The following is a 21,187-nucleotide window of genomic DNA, read 5'->3' as shown; positions in this document are numbered from 1 at the left end:
TAGATGACACACCACTCTTACCTATTGGAGCATGCCAGAGGTCACCACCTGCCATCCCGTCTGGGTTCCTACAGAATTAGGAACTATCCCTCCAGACTTAGGTCACCGTCACATCTCGATGGAGAGCTGTTGGCCTTCAGAATCCTGCTAGGACTGAATGCACCATCTCACTCACATTCCGGGCAGAAGCTCTGCTTAGGTGCTGAGCACAGGGCAATGGGCACTGCATCCTGCTCTGCACATGTGAGTTACCTGGGCTCCAGGGTCTCTCCCCACCCTGGCCAGTCCTAGCTGGGTATCTGTACCCAGAGGCTGCCATGGGATTATGACAGAACTAAATAAGCTGAGCCAGCAAGTGTGTGCTGAAATTAGTCCTATGATACCTTTCCAAGTGCAAGATTAAGAAATGCTCTGGGTTTTACTGCAGTTTGAAGGGCTAAGCTCTTCCATCTGAGGATGGAGGATATTTATATCTAACTCCCCCTTTGGGGTTGAATTGGAATAATGCAGTGAAATACATCGTGTTTCTGTAGAAATCTCCCATCTCCCTCCCGTACGTGGTAACTGGCATGGAAATGGGAATGTGCTGGAATATCAGGATCACGGCCATTCAGAGACCTGACCCAACACAGTCTTTGTGAACATTGGTTCCAACACAAACGCCATCGCTCCTTTAGCTTCTGGAGGGTGGGAAGGGAGTGGGACCCAGAGGAATTGCTGTGTATTCAGGATTAGATACAAAAGAGTCCTGGATTGGATACTAGAAGAAAACAATCCCTTCACTTCTTAACTTCTCTTCTTCTCTTCTTCTTAACTTCACTTCTTAAATCTCAATCCCATGTTACAATCAAAATCTGTGCCAGGTTTTTTTTTTTTTAAAGATCAATTCTAGTTTTTTGTTGTTGTTGTAAGATTTACATAACACTAATTTTACATCTAACAGTTTTTTGTGTGTGTGGTACTAGGGATGAACACAGGGAATTTTACATTTGAGCTGCACCTCTAACCTTTTTTTTATTTGAAATAGGGTCTCACTAGGTTTCTGAGGCTGTCCATGAACATGTGATCATCCTATCTCACCCTCCCAAGTACTGGTATTACAGACATGTATCACCATGTGTAGATTACATTTAGCCTTTTTTTTTTTCATTTGGCCATCTCTAAGTTCAGTAGTATGAAGTCACAACCATCACCACCATTCAGCTCCAGAACTTTACCGTCATCTTAATCTGAACCTCTTTACCTGCTAAATACTCTCTTTTCTCACCTCCCTTCAGTCCCTTCTTCTCTCACCTCTGTGTAGAGTGTGTGTGTGTGTGTGTGTGTGTGTGTTTGTGCGTGTGTGTGTGTGTGCACGCGCGTTGCTGAGGATTGAACTCTGAGCTACATGCCCAGCCCTATTTCATTTTTTATTTGGAAATAAGCTCTCACTAAGTTGCTGAGGCTGCCTCCAACCTGTGATCCTCTTGTCTCAGCCTCCCAAGCACTTGGATGACAGGTGTGTGTTACCACACTTAGCTGTAGGTGATTATTTTAGGTACCTCACAGAAGTAAAATTGTATATTTATCCTTTTATATCTAGCTTATCCCATTTAACATAGTATCCTCAAGGTTCATCCATGTTGTAGCATTGACAAAATTTCATTCTTTTTAAAAAAAATTATTAGTGCATTGCAATTGTGCATGAGAGAGAGATTTGTAGTGATGCAATCACATACGTACGTTACATTATTTGGTCTGTTTCCTTCTCCCCACCTCCTCTCTCCCTTCCCTCCTCCCTCCTCCCTCCTTTATCAACCGTTCAACTACTCTGCAGGTCTCCTATTCCTGTGGAGTCCCTTTTCTTTCCTTTTTTCTTTCTACCTTCCACACATAAGATAAAACATTTTAACTGCTTCTAATTCTAGTTCACTTGCATTCCTATTTGTTGGTTCACAAAGTACCAGTTGAACACCAATATACAGCCTACCAGACATCCCTCTTGGTGTTGTGAGCAAAAGAGAAAAACAGTTTCCATTTTACTCTGATGGAACAAACAGCTTCACAGCAAAATTCTTAACATATGTGCTTCTCATCCCTTTACAAGGCTGGATGATATCCTATTATTGGTCTTGACCACCTTTTGATTATCCATTCATCCATCAATGAAAGGTCATCTGGGTCATTTCTGCCTTTTGGCTGTTGTGAATGTTGCTGCTGTGAACATGGGAGGACAGTTTTCTGTCTGAGTCTCTGCTTTCATAATGGGTATACCTAGGGTCAAGTTGCTGGATCAAGTGACGGTTCTGTTTGACTTTTGAGGTCCTGCCCTACCGTTTTCCATAGCTCCATTTCATTTCGCCAGGAAGCTCCCACTCTTTTGTGACCCTTCCCATATTCTCACAACAGCCAACATGGAGGGCATCGTCACCATCGTGGGCCTGAAGCCAGAGACGACATACGAGGTGCGACTGGCAGCCCTCAACGGCAAGGGACTGGGCGAGATCAGCGCGGCCTTCGGGTTCAAGACGCAGCCAGTCCGTAAGTAGAGCCTTTGCCCCACCTCCTGCTCACGCCCACTCTCTTCTCTCTGGGGGCAGCCGGGACCCTGAGCTGGCCTGTGCCATGCTGTAAAAGACAGTAGGGGCTTTTGAATCCCACTGCTCATGGCAGCCCCACCTCTTAGTTCTTTGATGGCTAACACACTCCTTCCATCCTCTCTCAAAGGACTTGGGGATACTCTCCTCGTAGGTGGTCCATCTTGTTAGGATAACAGCCAGAGGGAGCATCATGTACACAGGATTGCAGGGAGCGGGGAGGAACCAGCAGCAAGTATGAAGGGATTCAGGAGAATTGCTTTCTGACCTGGGCAGCAGAGGCCCTAAACACCCTGCAACTCCCAGGAAGAAAGTAGAGACAGTGACAGTTCATATAATCTGTGGTGGGAGTTTTGATGCAACAGAGATATTAAGTCATAGAGAATTGGAGACTGCTCAAGGACCTGTGAGCCATGACCTTGGACTTTTCTGCTCCTTTGCTTCACTCTCCACCCCATGCCCTCACCCACCAGGAGCAGTCATCATGGTGTTCCTGCCTGACCGGCCCTTTCCAAAGAGCTGCCTCTCCCCGATCCTGCTGAGGGCTGCATGTCTGTCTCCCGCAGTCATCCCTTCTTTCCTTGAGCCATGCCTGCCCGGCTTTGCCCTTGCTTCCCACAGCAGCCAGACTCTAGGCAAGACCAGAGCTGCTGCCCGGAGAGGCTCCGGGTCCACCCACTTGAAGACAGTGCTGTAGGACCCGGCTCCTGCATGGCCACCAGACCTCCCTGGGCTCTCCTGGCCCCTGGATTCAAATGCACATGGGAGAAAGGATTCTTTGCTTCCTCATGCTGGGAGCCATGGGCCTGCGGAGGGACTCCCTCTCCCCGGAAATAGAAAAGTCCATCTCATCTTCGTCTACAGGGATTGCTCCTTTCTGGATTTTAAATAATTTGATAATTTGAGTTTCCAGCTCCGTGTGCCCTGCAGATTTCATTCATTTCTTTACGTCTTATTTTTTTTCCCCCTTGGGTCTGTCTCTTGGCTTTTCTTTTCGTCTGTGTTCCATCCATGGGAAATGCAGATAGCCCTCCTCCACGTAAGTGCCTCTTCATGGCTTCACTCCCTGTCCCCATAGTGTTAACTCTGCTAGTCCTAGTTCTTAATGTAGTTCTGGCCCCTTCTTTGTCCCCTAGAGGCTGAAGTAGAAGATCCTGTCCGGGCTCTAACCACACTGACTTTAGTCTAGCCGTGCCTTTGTTAACATCTGTAGGTGGCTCCAAGAGGCTAACACTTCCTGTCCTAGAGCATGCGACAATATTCTGTGTCTTTGGAAATTGTGTGTTTTGATTAATTTCTGTGTGTGTGTGTGTGTGTGTGTGTGTGTGTGTGTGTGTGTGTGATGGTTACCCTGTGGCAAAGATATAACGTGTGCCGAGCCAAGCATGGCGGAAGCCTCCGGGTGCTCCGAATTAACTCCACAGTCGCACCAAGATAACACCTTTAGCCAGGACACCAGAAAAGTGACAGCAGCCTCGCCAGACCAGGAGTCAAAATCTCTATCAGGGAGAAAGAACTTGAAAGAATTTTCACACCCTAATTGTGGAAACTATGAATATAGGACACAAGGAACCAAAGGTAGTAGAGAGCTGGCCTGCTGCTCCAAGGATTAGAGCTGTGGACTGACCCTTTCAGCCTGCAGAGATGCCCCCGGGCTTCACTTCACCAAGGATTGGCTTTCTTCCTGGCTGAGCTCAGAGAGCTAGGATGGGAAGTATCACCCAGGCAGACCCAGAAAAATAAAAAGATATTCAGGAAGCTGCACACTTCATAAAAGGCTGCTTGCTGGCTCCTGAAAGGCACTCGGGGAAACATATCTTTTTAAATTTTATTCAGGAATAGTGCAGCAACTGCAAAAACTAAGTAGCTAAGTGTGGGTGGTATGAGGTTTTGAGCAAGTGCTAAATCCACTGTCTCAGCCGAGTTGGTGTCTGAATACACCGGCTCTGAAAGACGTCAGAGTGGGAGATGGAGCTGGGGAGAGGGGACTGACAGCTGCCTGCTCTGGACTGGCAGCTGTGTTCCAAGTGAGTTCAGGAGGAGCTGCTCTGGGTGGGAGAGCTTCTTCCTTCTGGATCCTTCCACTGACCCTATACTGGTCCTTTAGCCTAATCTTCCAGTTTCTTCTCTTCTGGATGTGATCAGTCTACGAATGCTAACTTTCTCACACTTAACAGAGGAAGACTGAGCTGAGGTCTGCTGTTGAGGCTGGGACCAAGGACTGAAGTTTGAGCACTGACTCAGGAGCACCTGAGTCACAGGCTTCAGAGGTCACCGGTGGTTTGCATTTATTGCCAGCTCAGTTCTTATTATAGAGATGAGTTGCTTAGTTTTTATTCATTTTTAATAGCAGAGGATATGTTTTTAAAATTGGATGTTTAAAGTTTTTAAACTAAATTAATTTTTAAACTAAATTAGTTTAGCTGGGCGTGGGGGCGCACGCTTGTAATCCCAGCATTCGGGAGGCTGAAACCGGAGGATCGCGGTTTGTGGACAGCCTCAGCTACTTAGTGAGGCCCTCTGCGACTCAGTGAGACCCTGTTTCAAAATAAAGAATAAAAAATAGGGCAGGGGGTGTAGCTTGGAGGTCGAATGCCCCTGGGTTCCATCCCCAGACCCGCAAAAAAATTAAAAATAAATAAAAAATAAAAATAAAAAATAAACTAAATTAGTTTAAAAATTAGTTTTAGTTCTTAATTTAACAACAACAAAAAAAGCCATCTCAGTCTCGTCCTGTGCTGTCTGATAGTATGAAAAGGACGGTAACCATGACTTCAAGAAGCCCTTTGGAGGATGGTGGCCTCATCCGTCCATTCTAAGTAGACCATGAATGATACCACAGCAGAGGTACAGAAAGGGCAGTTTTGCTCAGTCATGATGATAAAAGTTTTGGCCTAAAGAATTAGAAAATACTAATTAGAAAATACTAACTTCCTTTAGATAAGTAAAAATGAGGCATAGACTTAAGAGTTGGGTGTGCCTTTTTTTTTTTTTTTAGAACTTTAGCAGAATGTAATAAACATCTGAGAACATCAGATGGTCACTAAAGAAGCCTTATTAGGGTCTTTCTTTTGCACCCTCATAAGCTTCCCAGAGCTGCTGATGTAAAGGCCTGGGCCAGGGAGTAGCCTGGTGTCCCTAGACCTATCTAAAACTATACCACTGGGAAAATAATGCCAATGTTTATCACTGCTGTGACAAGCACTATCTTCTGGTACTAGGAAATGAAGACAAATCTTAGGAGAGACCTTCTCTGAGTTCTCACTACTACTCTAAGAAGGGCCCAGAGGTTGCTTGAACTACATAATTATCCATCAGTGTAGCTGTGTGCTTACATCCAGCCTAATAACCAGTGGCATTGGTTCCTGACACCGACTCATGTTGGGGTACAGATGCACAGTCTGATCCTGCAACACTGGAGTTGGGCCCCAAGTGCACCATCAGCCCCAAGAAAGAGAAGGTATGGGACCAGCAGTGGCTGGTGTGCTGGACAGAGCAGAGAGTGATGGAGGCCAGGCCCCTGCTCTGGGGACCTAGTTGAGGCCAGCATTTGGCATTAACTAACCACTTAAAGTTCATTCAAATGTCTCAATAATGGGGCTGCTTTCTTGGCTCCTTAATAGACTTTTCCACATTCAAGGGTATAGATATAGCAAAGCCAGGGATAAGCAGGTGAAACTAGCAAAGGGTTTTGTTAAACACCTAGAGGTCTCCTGCTACAGAGCTGCCAGGAGAATGCATGGCTTGCCTGCTTGGAGGTTCTTTTGCATGCAGTCCAGAAAAGTGCATAAAGGTGATGAGGGACTTATGACTCTAAGCAAACAGAATTCTCACCCAGAGAAATGTTCCAGTTCATGTATTTTTGAGACAAATGTCTACCTGGTATCTCTGTTTGCCTTAAGAGGAGCCACTTCCCTGTCAAAACTGTTTATAATTTATTATGATTCTGTTTTTTCTCCATGATTGAACCACACACCTGTAGAATTTCACTGCCTGAATGGTACTTCTTTTTGTTTTGGTTTGGTTTGGTTTGGGGTGGTACTGGGAATTGAACTGAGGTGTATTCTACCTCCGAGCCCAATTTTGCTTATTTTATTTTGAAAGAGCATCTCACTAAGTTGCTCAGCCTGGCCATGAGCCTGAAATCCTCCTGTCTCAGCCTCCCAGATATCTTGATGCTCTTCCGATTTTTCATCTAGATCTCAAAGAAGACGTTGTTTTGTGATTGTTGAAGGGACAACTTCTGAGTATTTGCCAATGAAAAACTAAAGTTCCATTTCCTTGCTGGGGGTCAAGGATGCAGTTTTCAACTACCCTCCATGCAGAAAGTTGGCTAGGGTTACTTGTTTAGATCTTCCCTCTCTCTGGGGGAGCAAGAACAACACAACCAATTTGTATCACTCTTCCAAAGCAGTACCCAGATCTTCACATTCTGTAAGTAAGTAGCTTCCTGGAAGGCAGTTGTGCTTTCAGTATTATCTGTATGTCAAATGATTATAATCTTCACCCTCACCACTAAGTAGGATGATCATTTCCATTTCACTTAGCTTTTAAAATTAGACAGTGAGGCATGTAAGTTCTTCGGTGTGTGCCATATATGTAAACATGTGTCTCTATATAAACACATACATGATATGTGACATGAAGCTAGTACACACCTGTACTTCCAGGATTTGGGAGGCTGAGACAGGACGGTTGCAGATTGGATGCCGGCCTCAACAACTTAGCAAGACCCTATTTCAAAATAAAAAGGGCTGGGAGTGTAGCTCAGTGGTAGAAGGCACCTGGATTCAATTCTCAGTATAAAAAAAAGAAGAAGAAGAAGAAGAAAAACCAGATTATAACATGAAAAGCCAGAGTATTTTTCTCCTCTAAGGCTCACCTTAAGTTGGGGTCCAGGTTCTCTTTCCTGCTGTCCCTCGGACCTAGGAGACAGCTAGTCCTGCCAAATTGGCTGTTTGTTTTCAGCCTGGATTTGAGGACTGCAATTGTTCCTGGCCCGATCCCTTAGCTGAAGCCTGGCTCTGCTGGTCTGCCAGCCACCTGTTGCATGCATGGTGGTTCTCTTCCTAACTTTAACTCAGTTTCAGCTCCTGGTACTGACGCCCCAGGATTGCCGTTTTCTCACTCAGTGTCTGTGTGCCTCCACCATCTGCCCTCCTCCCGTTTTTAAATTGACCTTCATTTTTCTTTCTTTAGCGGCTCCTGCTAGCTCTTCTACCCTTCTCCCATTGTCTTCACCAGTTAGTGAGTATCATTTTCTTCACCCTTCTCTCTACCTCTTCCCTCCCACCAGCCCTATTTCATCTGCCTACTGTTATCCCCTTTACCGGGTGATAATTCAACTCTACTGGCACAAAGCCACATCAGGTTTTAGAGAAACAAATGAAAAGAGATACAGACACGGGGCCTCTCAGATTCCAGGGACGCAAGAGAAGTGTGTTGCTCTGGACAGGAAACCCTGCAGACAGACCCCTGAGGCGGCCACAGCCAGCCCAATCCTCTGGATTCCCAGTGGGCTGGACCAAAGCTGATATTTGGAGAAACCAAAGGAATTTACCAAGAAAAATATCTACTAAATACTTTGAGGTGTTGTGTTTTCACCCTTTATTTTAATTGGCACAGTTGGATTCAAACATTGAAATTAGATAGGGATGCCTACAGCGTTTGCTTTATCCGTAAATGCATACATTTCTCATAAATATTTGTGAAAAAAATAAACTGAATCTGCTTGTAGATGTGCCTGGCAATAGTCACTTGGGCAAATTATTTAACTCTTTGCAAGCCAGACTTGCTTTTCTCCCTCTCTAAAGTAGAAAACATAGTCACCCTCTACTAGCTCACTCCTAAAGAAAGTGCCAAGCATTAAGCATCCACCAAGTTCTGCTTCACCCACCCTGGGTCACCAACTAAAACCCAGCAGGAATGTCCAGTGGTCAGTCTCAGGCTGTGGCATCCTGGCTGAGCCTGGCTCCTTTCCAGCCATGTAACTTCACTGCTCTGTGTTCAAGGAGCTAAGCCCATGAATCCTCCAGAGCACTGAGAGCTTCCAGCTGCACTCTTTGGGGTGTTGAGCTTAGCTTGTTGGCTTTATTCTCCCTAGAACAACAGAAGCTACTGTGGTTTGGGCTAAGCCTCAGCAGACCACTCAATCCCTGAAGCCCTCTTTTATCACTTTTTGACTCAGAAACACACCTGCAACTCCACAATGGGGCCATTCCAGGCTGGGTGCTGTAATAGGAGTTCAAGCCTTGGAAACACTGACCTGGGCCCAGATCCCAGCTCTGCTTTTCTGCCTGTAGCACCCTGGCCTCGTATATCGTGTTCCTCACCTCTAAAATGAAAGATAGAATCCACTTACCTCGTGAGTGTTTGCAAAAATTAAAAATTAAATGCAAAAGGCACAAAACAGAGTGTCAAGCACACAACAGCTGGAATTAATAATATGAATAAATGAGAGATGTTATTTCTTGCTGCATGAGAGTTATTCAACAGTAAAATTTGGGATATTGCCTTTAAAATATTTATATTAATATTCATATATCAGGGAGGAAGGGAGTGAAATAATATCCCCTTCACCATCTGTCTTTATAATGATGCCTATATACATAAAATATATATACATATACCTATATGTATATAGAAAGATTTATTTCTACACACATAAATTTATGGTTTTATCTTCATTCTCTCCTTCACCTTTCTGTACCCTTTCTGTCCTTCATGTTTCCATAGCAACCTGGCCTCTTCCTGCCCTTGCAACCACAGAACTATCTAGTGAGTACAGAGCTGAGCTGCTCTCGGCTCCACCTCTGGCCTGCGTGTTGTAGAGCCGACTTCTGTGTTACAGTGCCGCCTGTTGTTTTCCCTTTTATTAAAAGCAACAGTTGTGAATGCATGGAGGCTCCTCGCCCAGAATGGTTTTCAAAGCATGCTACTACCTGCTTGGCCGAAGGAGCAAACCAAGCATTCCCAAAAGAAGGGGGGTGACTACGTGTAGAATACTCTGTACATAAGGAGGCCTTTCCAAATCAACTTCCATGTTAAAAATAACAGAGGATTAGGGAAACGCTGAGCAGACAAAGAACACCAGCTCCTCCCCAGCTTTTGCTATGTCTCCCTCTAAAGTGCGTGTGGGTGCATACACACACACACAAGCACACACACACACACACACACTAATGTAGTGGCAAAAAAAAAAAAAAGAGACAGAGCAAGGGAAGGAATGGGAGGAGGTGTCTGCTCAGGAAAGGTAGAGGGTGATACTGGTAGGTGGGAGTCGCCTCCTCCTGACAGCCTGGCTGCCTTTGTCTCGATGCTGCGCACAGAGCTTTCCATCTCTTTTCAGGCTTCTCCCTCAGTGCTGAAAAAATGGTAGACTGAAGAAACCTAGCCCAGGTCTTTCTGGGTGAAAATTCAGATGAAAGTGATAGAACTCAGCTCTTGACAGTAGAGTCAAAGGCCTGGCTGAATTGTCTTTCCCCATCACTGAAAACGTGACTTTAAGTCAGCCACTGTGCAGTTCCAAGCTGCTCTTTATAATGCTCAAATGAAGTCAGATGTGTATGGAGGGGCGTTAAGTCCCCTGGCCGGCGTCAGGAGTGTGTGTGCATGCTTGTAGTGCTCAAGCACCAAAGTTGTGTCAGGGTTTCAGGTTTTATAATATTTCTGGGTGCACAGAGAAAAGAAAATGGCACACATTCTATTGAGCAGTAGTCAAAGGAAGACAGAAGGCAGGTATGCAAAGTACAGCTCCGGTTTTCTGGACCAACACCTCTGATACACAATTAAACCGTGAAGAAAAGAGTTTCCTGGCCCTGCGTGTTGCATGAAATGGTTCTTTTTCTCTCCTGCAGAACACAGCTAAGGGTCTGCTTTCTTAGTGTTCCTCTGTGTGTGTGCTGCGGTGAATTTTAATTCCTGATGCTTTTGAGGTTTTGTTTTGTCAGCAGAGCAGAGTGGGTGACAATCAGCTGTGCTCACACAGGCTTAACTCAGATGATAAGGGTTTGCATTTGGGGACTTCTTGGGGGGGTGGGGCAGATTGTCTTGTTATTGTTGTTTGCATTTGGAAAAGGAACGCAGCTAACAGCAGCCTTTCTTCTGTAGTTTTCCTCCTGACCTTTTTCAGCCGGGTGCGCATGTCCCCAAAGAATAGGAGAAAGCTCCAGGATTCATACGCACAACTGTGTCGTGTTTAAGGTGTCTCCCCGTAGCTGGGTTTTCTCTGTCAGTGAAACAATCTTGATTCCAGATTTTGCCTGAAAGAGGAATGAAGTGCTTCTCTCCTGACATGTGTTTAATTTTTAAACATCAGACATTTCTGCCCACAGATTAAAATGCTTACTTGTGACATCCAAAGGAAGAAACTTTGAATCTGCTTTATTTTGAGCCGCTTGTCTACTGACCCAAATCGTAGATCCCAATGGAGAATGAGATAAAGGAGAGGCAGTCACAATTGGGCAGCAGCCGGGACCTAGCAGACACAAATGAATGCCTCGCCAGTAAGACAAAAGGCAACGTGATCTCAGTGGAACTCAGCACAGGAGCTATGAGTATACAAAAGCCCATCACCCATCAATCCTCAGTCTAAAATAAATAGTATCTTTAAGTTTTTTGTGTGTGTCGATCCATTTATGGTTATAAGTGAATACAGCTATCCTAAGTAGAACAGAATAGAATAAAGAGAGAGACTTCTCAGTTGTATACAGTCCCTGCAGGGCCCCCTTCCTGGAACCTGCATAATGTCAAATGATAAGAAATGCAGTCTATTAGCTCATGGTAGTGAGGGCATATATAACTTGACTAAAGCATTTTTCTCTAATTATTTTTAATTAGCAGTGTGCGTGGGGCGGAGAGATAAATTTATCTCCCTTCTCTGCCCTTCTCTCTTAGCCTCACCTGGCAATAACAAAAATTCCTCAGGCCTGTGAAAGTTAAGGTGGGAAACCCAAAAAAATGCCTTTTAAGAATCAGGTCAAGCTGGGTTTGAAGGTGTATGCTGAGACAGGAGAATCACAGGTTCTAGGACAGCCTAAGCTACTCAGTGAGGCTCTCCACACTTACTAAGACCCTGTTTCAAAATAAAGAATTAAAAAGATAGGGGTAGGGGCGTATCTCAGAGGTAGAGCTCCCCTGGATTAAATCCTCAGTACCATCAAAAACAAATAAATGAGGTCATTCAGTCCCAAATTGGAATGTAGGGCATAACATAGAACCAAAAAGAATGCACAAACCAAACAAAACTACTTTTTACATTGTAAATCTCACATTCATTTCTTATCACTGCAGCCACATGTCTGAAGGTGTAATTTCATCCGCAAACCACCACACATAGGTTTAATATCAGGCTCTTAGCTCGCTTGACCAGGGGTTCAGTTTCTGCAATTTGTGTTGACAAGAGCCACTGGGCTCACCATCAGAGGGGAACCTCTAACACGATCTGCTCTGGTCTTTTCCTTTTATACGTGCCATGGCTTTGTGGAGTCTCCTCAAGCGTTGGGAATGTTGTGGGGAGATGAGCTGGGAAGTGAGCTAAGACCCTCAAGGCCACCATCTCTGGCCTGTACCCCCAGCCTTGTTCAGCTCGTGTAGCCCCTCGTTTTGCTAGCGGAAACCCAAAGCAACTTTTCTTAATTTAATGCAATCTTCTGTTCTTGCAGGACTCATGGATTACACCTTAACGATCTCTAGACTTTTCCTGGGTGACCCGTGACCTCATCGCCTTTGTTTCCCAAGGATGCAGAAAAGCTTCTGGGATCTGCGAATAATAACGTGCTTTGTATTTCCTTTGACAGGCTCCTAGATTGACTTTGACATCCGGGTCCTGACAGAAACACCTTCCCTTTTCAAAACAAGTGTTCATGCTCCTTATCGTGGTATTAATATGCAGTGTTGCAGCTGTATCTAATGCTTATTGGTGTTAACCAAATGCTCTTAATGATTTACAATTCTTCTATTTCTGGGCAGTTTTCCTGTCCTCCCAATGTTTCCTAAATATGCTGCTAATTTAATTTGATTTCTCCTTTTATTTAGTCTGTGATTTTGCTGTTGATTTTTCTCCCTGCCCATTGTTTACATCAGTTTTTAATTTTTTTGTATTTTCCATGTGACCTCCTCCACTTTCCTTTCAACCAATCATGTGCGTGCGTATCATGTGACTTTGTCATGTGGCTTGCATGGTGCTGATGATGTCGTCCACGCTGGTGAACAGAAGGTAAAACTCTTTGTTCTGATTAGTGAAATAAATCTGGGAACACAGCCTGGCACCTAGGGCTCACTCATTGCTTCCTGTCTCAGATTTCCTAAGCAAAGCCATTTGAAAAATTTCCTCTTGTTCTCAATTCACATCCAGAATTCATCATTCCTTACAGCCTTGACATGGCAATTTGATAACATGACAACCTTTGGTTTAATATTTTGCTTTAAGACATTTGGTCACATTAGCCGCTCTCTACAGTAAAGTTACGTTAGCCACAGCACAGTTCGCAAACTTGAATTTTTACCAGAGAGTTCATAACAATTATTTCCCAGACACATGTTTTGTAAATTAGCCTTATAGCATTGTTATTTAACTTTATACCAGTCATTCTGTAAACCACACTTGCTCTAAAATGAGTCACAAGCCCATGAACATGCTTGCAGCCTTGCCGGCTGCAGAGGAAAATAAATGCACTGCAAAGGTTGTATATGTCCCGAACCAATGAGAATGGTTCATCAAACTCATGCACATTGAGGATTTTCTGAAATAAGCATGGGGATGAGAGCAGTTTGGCTGTGATTATTAAGGTGTCACTTTTCAAGAGTGGCCCTCCCCCAAGCAAGGGAGACAAATCGAGCGAAAGTCACTCGCCAATTATCGTGACTGGAGATCTCCGTGCAACCAAGGAGCACATGATTGACCCTCGCAGCAAAGGAAATAAAATCATAGCTTAATTAAGTGCATCGTGGTGACAAAATAATTAGTTAATATTGTGCCTGTCACAACCTTGTTAAAACATTTCTCACTTTCCATAAAGAGAGAAGAAGGAAGCCTCTGCCCACAGCTTCCCCCACTAAAGTTCAACACCTATTCAGAACCTGCCCTGGGAGTCAGATGCATTCTATTCTCTCCTAACTGGAAAAGTTTTACTTCACATCACACCCTGAGACACATACAGGCTGCATTGATCACGAAAGCAAAACTAACACCAATAACCTCTCAGTGTGCCCGTGCATGCAAGAGGTCCCTGTGAGACCACTTCTCTGAGAACTGATTGGGCGACATCCACGCGGACAATTTTGTCAACCGCTCGTCTTGCATGTTCTTTGTTCCTGGTCTGTTTTTTTGTGTCTCGTTCCCCACTTGTGCCAGCCCTGTGTGCATCCCCTCTCCTTCATCCTCCATTACGATCTCTGAGGACTTCTGCTTTGCACGAACCACAGCTTTGTCCTAATTTATTCCCATTTGCAACCAGACTCCTGAGCTTCCGTAGGAACCACCCTCAGTTCCAGAAAGGAGCTGCCTGATATTGTATGAATCAAACTGTAGACGTCCCCAAGACAAAAGAATACCCAGTGCCATCCACAATAAGAAATCCAACCTACCTTTAAGAATTATCTTCATCTGTCGGCCTTATAGAAGGGAATTATTGAGAGTTCAGATTTTCTAAACTCAGCCAGGCATGGTAGCACATGCTTGCAATCCCAGTACTTGGGAGGCTGAGACAGGACAATTCCAGGTTTGAGGCCAGCCTCAACAACCTAGTGATACTCCCAGCAACCTAGCGAGACCCGTTTCAAAACAAAAAGTAAAAAGGACTGGGATTGTAGCTCAGAGGTATAATGTCCCTAGGTTCATTCCCCAGTAAAACACATACATGCATACACGCATGCGCGCGTACATTTTCCAAACTCAAGTCCCACCCAAAATATTGTGGTTTTAGCATTTCCTTAAGGTTGGCCATGAGCAGGCTTCTTTCAGACTATGATTTCTCAGTGGCTGATGTTCTTGAAAAAGGCCCAGGCCTTCCCCATGAGATCCCAGTGTGTACAGGTGCTGGAGGTGGGGCTAACAGGTTTGGTCAGATCTGTGCAATGATATAATTCAGAATGAAGTGGAGCAAAAGGGAGAAATGAATTCTCTCCTCTGAAGAGTGCCCTCTCCCAGACATTTAAGCAAGGCACGAAATGCTGGGCAACATTTTCTGCAGTTGCCCTAGAAACACACCTGCTATTAGCAATGATGTTGGTTGTCAGTAAAAACTGTGGCCAGAGCCAGGCATGGTGGCTCACGCTTGTAATCTCCGCGCTTGGGAGACAGAGACAGGAGGATCGCACAGGTTCAAAGCCAGCCTCATCTACTTATCGAGGCTCTCAGCAACTTAGTGAGACCCTGTTTCCAAATAAAATTTAAAAAGTAGGTCTGGAGTATAGCCTGGAGGTAGAAAAAGGCCCTGGGTTCCAACCCCAGTACGACAAAAAAAAAAAAAAAAAAAAAGTGCCCAGTACTACAACAACTCCCAGAGTGTCTTAGGGAATTTCCAAGCTGTCATTACCCCACATCAAACTATGTTCTCATCCATGACCAACCCTCTCCCACCATCTATAAGGGTCAGGAAGAGGTCCTAGGTGAGCTGCTACCTGCAGCAGGAAATTACCTCTCATTATAGCACTTATGAGAATATAGAGATCAGAGCAAATAAGATTTATAGGGGAGAGAAATAAAGCTTAGCGAAGGGTGGTTATCACCTGCTTTTCCTCGGCATCGGTAAGGATTTTAGGTGAATTGGGGCTGAATTTGAAAGTTTTTGATGAGCTGGCCGTCTTTCTCATGTCAGAGAGTTATACACAAAACAAGTGATCAAATTCAGGTTCCTTGTCCACCTTTTGTCAGACACTGTCCTCTCCCCAAAATTACCTGGGGCATGATTAACTTGTGCCCAATGCTCCATCCATACACCTTAAGTTCAGCTGGGCAGTGTCAGCAGCTCTCAAAGTAGAAGGTAGGAAGAAAGGAGGACTGATCACCAACCTCCACACTGACTTGGCTCCCGAGCCTGCAGAGCTTTGGTGTAGGAACAAACAAGCCTCAGCACCCGTCCTGAAATGCAGGAGTGAGTTTGCTTCTGTGAGCTGCAACACTCCTCCCTGCAAAAGTTTATCTTTGCCATCATGGCCTCTGGTAAGTGCAGGGCTTCTAAGGGCCCAGGACTCTGTGTAAATGGGACCCCCCAACCTTCCCTGACAGGCATGTGTGTGGTGAGAAGTCCCTTCGCCCTCTTTGCCATGGTGCCGCATGTTTGAGCATGGCTCCCTCCCCACCCTTTCATAATGATCTTTTTTTTTCTTTAGCTACTGACACTGACTTGTACTAGGAAACGCTGATTCTGATGAACTAAATTCTTTAACACCCACTCTTCCTTCTTAGATTGAAAACATCACTAACCACCCCTTCCACACCCTCCTTTATTTTTTACAGCTGTGTGTCTGGATGGCCACGGTCTCTGGCAGGTCGACACAGACTTTGTACCAGGGTTTCTGCTCTAATTGCCTTTATTTCTAAGGACTTCCCTCACTGGCGGCTCCCAGGGTAGAGAGTTAGCAGGAAGGGTCTGAAGAAAGAGGCAGTGATGTGTATCAGCCTGAATCCTCCTGTGGGCAGGGGCTAAGGGTCGCTGCTGGCTTTGGCTGCTAGTCCCCCCCCCCACAAAAAATTTACCAGTGTGAGGACGAAAACATCCCAGGAGCTTCATTCTTCTTCATGACCAATCCAAGGTCCATGAAATAGTGTTGAAAATGTGCACCACCACCACCCCTCCGTGGCCATGGAGGCAGGAGACGAGTTGATTTTTGGTAATAGTAGTTATTTTTGTCCTAACTTCCTCAGCCTGGATCAGCCCCATAACCACAAGCCATACCTTCATGGTCATATTTTCTTTTTAGGATGATGAAACAGAGATAATTGATCAATTAATCTGTCGGTGTTTTCATGACACCCACAAGAAGAGAATGGATATTTCTGTGGTTTGGCCTGTCAGGGCTCGTTTGTTGCTGTTTAGTTTGTACTTTGTGCAGCCATTTGCCACCCACCCCCAAAACAAACACATTCATAATTCCTAAGAAAACTGGTGCCAAAAAAAGACTTACAGGTCAGGTGCTCTTGTAAGCTTGGTCCCAGAGAACTAAGCATCCTTTCTTTGCAAACCCTGGGGAACTGGCCACATCAATACCCAGTCATTCTGTATCCCAACATTTCCTGAAACCAGTGACTGGGGTGGCAAGGATTCAGGTCAGTTCAGAGTAAGTACATCCTCAGTTTTTAAAAGAGGAGAGAACACTTGGTTCCAGAAGCCTGATTTGAAGGAAACGATGCTGAAGGCAAGTCGACACTCAACAAGGCCAGGCTAATCTCTTGGACCATCAAGAAAGCTGAGCAGGTTACATAAAGATGCATGAGGGGGTCACCAGAATCCAAGACTGTATGCAACATAGATTCATTTGTTTGAAATCTATAGCGAGGAAAGAGAATTGGTGTTCTAGTCATTCTGAATCCCAGTTTCCTTTAGGCAATCTGCTGATCCCTAAGGACCTGTCAATAACCTCTTGATGGAATTGTAATGTTTCTGAGTTGGAAAAGTGGAATAGGCTTAGGTTTCATATCTGAGTAGCTAAGTCATACATTTTGGCATCTTCAAAAGCAAATAATTTTTAAAAAGTATACAAGTTTCAAATTGCTTGGGAAAAATAACCAACCAAAGGAGACAGGAGCCATGACGTGCAAAATGAACAGGAATTTTAATGCCTGAAAAATGCTATTTGATAGTAAAAAGAGTTTAATGTAAACCCTACATTCATCATTAGTTTAACACTCAGACCCTGAAACTTTATGTGGGCTCCTATGGGAGAGAAAATGAAGTACATGAACAGAAAACAAAGATAGAACCTTTGGGGGGGGTGCTGGCTGGCACCCCTGTATTTTATGCAGAATAGACAGCTCTTAGTGTTTGGACTTCTTTGCGTGAAAAGTAGAATATTGTTTCTTTTCTAAATTTTGCAACTGCTTCCCAATGCCCTGGACTTGCTATCATTTTCATTATGGAATTTATATATCCAGCAGTAGTTTTCAATCCCAGGATTCCTGCTGATAGGAAGAAGGGCATGAAGCCGACTCAGAATTAAGGACATGGAAGCCCAGTAATTACAAAGGAAAAACCTACAATCTGCATGGCCAGAAATACACATTTCAATTGTGGTTTCTAAAGGGGAATTTCATAGGGCCTGCCTCAAATATATCTGACAGTATGGGGGCCTTTATGTTACATTCTTTTTTTTTCTTGAGTTCAGAATTTACATTCCACTAGAAAATACCAGAATTGCCCAGAATTTCATATTTATTATTGGCAAGGTTTATTTTTAAGGTGCCGCTGCTTTAGTCTACATAAAATATTTTAGGGAAAATTTTGAGTCATAGCTGAAGCTAAACTCAAAGGGTATAATTAACCCCAGGGGTCTTATTGAAGCGACCTGCCTATTGCTGCTGAATTGCAAACCAACATTTACAAATAATTACAATATTAGTTTTGCTGAAATTGCCCATAATGATTTCAGTCACAGCAGTCACCCTAGAACCTTGAGACCCTCTAAATCATTTCCTCTGCTAATGTGTTCAATTAAGCAGTAAGCCTCCTGAATAACAGGTCCCCATTGCTCAGGCCATAGCCCTTTCCTTGACAAGGCGTGGCTTTGTGTAGCGAGCTTAAGAAACATTTCCTTAGCCCCATTTCTAATCTTTAAAGAAAAACAGATTATGGCAAAACATTTGAAAATCAATAAGACAATTGATTAAACAATTTCTCTTTCTAAATCTTAATGTACTTACAAGTTATACAAACCACATGAGTTACTAGAATCTCTATGATGTTAGGTGAATGTGATCTTCCTATACAAATGCCTTCAGAGGAAAGGTTATATTTCTGTCCAAGGGCCCCTCCTTTTTTTTTAATGATCCTATGTTTTTTGCATTTGGCTAGCAAAAGGCATATCTTGATTACTTTTAAGACTTTATTGCCTGATAGATTACCCAGTACCTAGTAGACACTCAATACATTTGTTGAATAAATCATAGACAAAGCACTCTAAATGATACACCTAAATATTATATTATATAAAATGGTTTAGATTCTATGAGCAAATAATACATATCAGAGTAACATGATAGTCACTCAGATAAAATAAAAGAAAATTATAGTGTTCTAACTCTGGTAAATGTTAGAACCAACTTGTAACTATGGTCCAGTTTTTAGGGTTCTTTTGTGTGTATTTGATTCTAATGATTATTTTTTTTTCTGAAACAAATCAGAGATAAGAGAGTCCCTTCATCAGGGCTCTTGGGTTCTTCCAGGTTTCCTTGGAGAGATTTTTGTTCATGTGTTTTTTAATAGAAGAGATTCTCTTTTCAAAGATTGGACTTTTTTGAGAAAGATTTTCAAAGTTGTAAAGCAAAAAGTTGACAAATTTGAGCCTTAGAGATATGGAATTGTTGATCTTAGGGTTTCTCACCTGAAAATTGGCTGAAGGTCATATATGGTTTGTTCTTTCTCTTGTGGTGGTGTGAGAAATAGCCAAGGCATAGTTGGCAGTCCACTCCAGGACAGCGGCAAAACTGGAAGGAGCCCTAGAGAGAATTTGATCCGGTGCCCATATTTTGGAAATATAGAGACCGAGGCAGTGACATGGCCGAGGGATCAGACTTCCCATGAGGCGAGTTCAGAAGAGATGTTTTGTGGAATTGATTCAGCCTTGGAAACCCACACTGCTTCTTGCCAGGAGAAAGCCTGTGACGAAGCAGCCCCTCTCTCTCGACTCCCAAGGAGGCCTGGGGGAGAATGCAGCCCTCGCCTGTGGTGGGCGTGGGAAGGCCCACTGATGTTCCCTGATGAGACTCCTCTCCTTCCTAAGGCAGACAGACCATTCAACACTCAGCATGTTGTGATTCTCAGTGTGGGCAATTATGGTGGTTAGTGTACATTTCTATTCTCTCAGGGTCACCAACCATGCCTGAGTTTGCCTGAGACTGGGGGCTTTTCTGGGGTAGCAAACTTGGCAGTGCTAAGTTCTGGAGTGGTCCAGGCTGACTGGGATGCATTGGCTACCCTAATTCACTCAGAGGAGAGAACCTATCAGGTTCTAGTGTGCCTTCTCCCATTTGTTCACTCAGACTTGCTGACTCTACATCACTCCCACCTACTCCAAGATACATTCCACTGTGGGCTTCCTTTAGCACTGGACATCTGTCGTAATGTAGACATAACTAAATTATTGTCTCAGACATTCCAAATGTCCAAAGTAGTCTGAAAAGCCTACATACCTTGACATATCTAAAACAAATTTCTAAATATTTTCCAGGGAGTATTTGGGGTTAGTGGGTACATAATGGCTTAATATACAGGGAATATTCTGGCAAATACAAGTATTTGCCAGAAGCGCACTTATCTTTGAATTCCTTTTGGTTTCGTTTTCTTTAATTACTCGTTGAAAAAAAAAACAAATAATAAGCACAACCTTTTCTAGATATCCTTCAGACATCAAGATTATGTATCCTCCCTGAGGTAGCTTTTATGTGCCCCTGTTGCTGCCATTTCTCACATCTGAATGTGCACACAGGTCACACCAAGGAGCTCGTTACAGGGAGAATTAACACACATTTCTAGTAAGCTCCAGACGATGTGCGCGCTGCTGACCCTATGGGATGGTAGGGTTCTCCATTCACTTTATCTCCCTGATTCCTTTATGTAGCAAAGGGAGGAAGTTCACAAAAGTGTCTGACCCAGGAGGCCAAGCTACACCCTGGCTTTGCTAGCTGCCTTCTCGGATATGACCAGTGGTATGGGGTGGGGACAATTAGTATCCAAAGCCTGGAGAAAGCCTCTTTTGTCACATGTTGTGATTGTTTTCCTGGTAAGCCAGGGTGGCCCACCCAGAAGGTAACTGCTGTATAGCCTCCCCAGGTTCCTCCTCTCAGGTCATGAGCTAGATAATTTCCTCCTAGGAAGTGCTGGATTCCCAAGCCTGTGGAATCTTAATTTTAAGTCTTTATATCAGGTATTCTTTCACCTTGTTTCCTTCAGCTTATACTAATGAAATAGTTTCTCCTAAAGTCAATCAGCTTCTTGCAGATGAATCATCCCAGCACCATGGTAGTCTGTCCTGTGAGGTTCACCTTTCTTCCCAACTTGGATTCTCAGTACCACAAATCTGAGCAAGCACACACTGCAAATAAAGAATCATTGACTTCCTGTGGAGCAGTGGCTAAAACCATTTTTCTCTCTCCTCTCACAAAGAAAAGGATTGTAACGATTGTTGCTTTAATCCATTAAGGTGCCAAGGATTATCGCTCATTCCGTTGAACCATAAATGCAGTATAGGAACAGGAAACTTGCCTTTGGCAATTTGTGTTTTATTTAACCATGACTGGAAACTTATTTCTTAAATGATTCCAGCAATAAAATTTAATTCATGAAAAGCTAGCCACAAGTATGCAGTATCATTTACTACCATCAGGGATTGGACCCTGGGGCCTCTGAGGTGACTAATGTACCCAGGAAAAAAACTAGGCTGTTTTGAAAAATAAT

The 21,187-nt window shown here is 43.9% G+C and overlaps 1 protein-coding gene across 25 annotated transcripts in view; it reads left to right on the top strand.

Moving 5' to 3' along the window:
* Positions 1 to 21,187, top strand: part of NCAM1 (neural cell adhesion molecule 1) — a gene marked incomplete at both ends in the record, with an annotated part of 327,730 nt that overhangs the window by 286,048 nt on the left and 20,495 nt on the right. For 13 of the 25 annotated variants that reach the window (XM_080700234.1, XM_080700222.1, XM_080700221.1 and 10 more), the window contains one exon: positions 2,389 to 2,520. In XM_080700234.1, the coding sequence (XP_080556360.1) occupies positions 2,389 to 2,520 (132 nt within the window). Of the gene's footprint in view, positions 1 to 2,388; positions 2,521 to 3,600; positions 3,616 to 7,775; positions 7,824 to 9,311; positions 9,354 to 21,187 lie in introns of all 25 variants that reach the window. The other 12 variants (XM_080700240.1, XM_080700239.1, XM_080700235.1 and 9 more) reach the window with 3 other exon arrangements.

The sequence above is a fragment of the Muscardinus avellanarius genome (assembly GCF_963383645.1).
Source record: "Muscardinus avellanarius genome assembly, chromosome: 1".
Taxonomy (NCBI): domain Eukaryota; kingdom Metazoa; phylum Chordata; class Mammalia; order Rodentia; family Gliridae; genus Muscardinus; species Muscardinus avellanarius.
The sequence above is the reverse complement of the archived record's forward strand: the minus strand, read 5'-3'. Positions and strand labels throughout refer to the sequence as shown.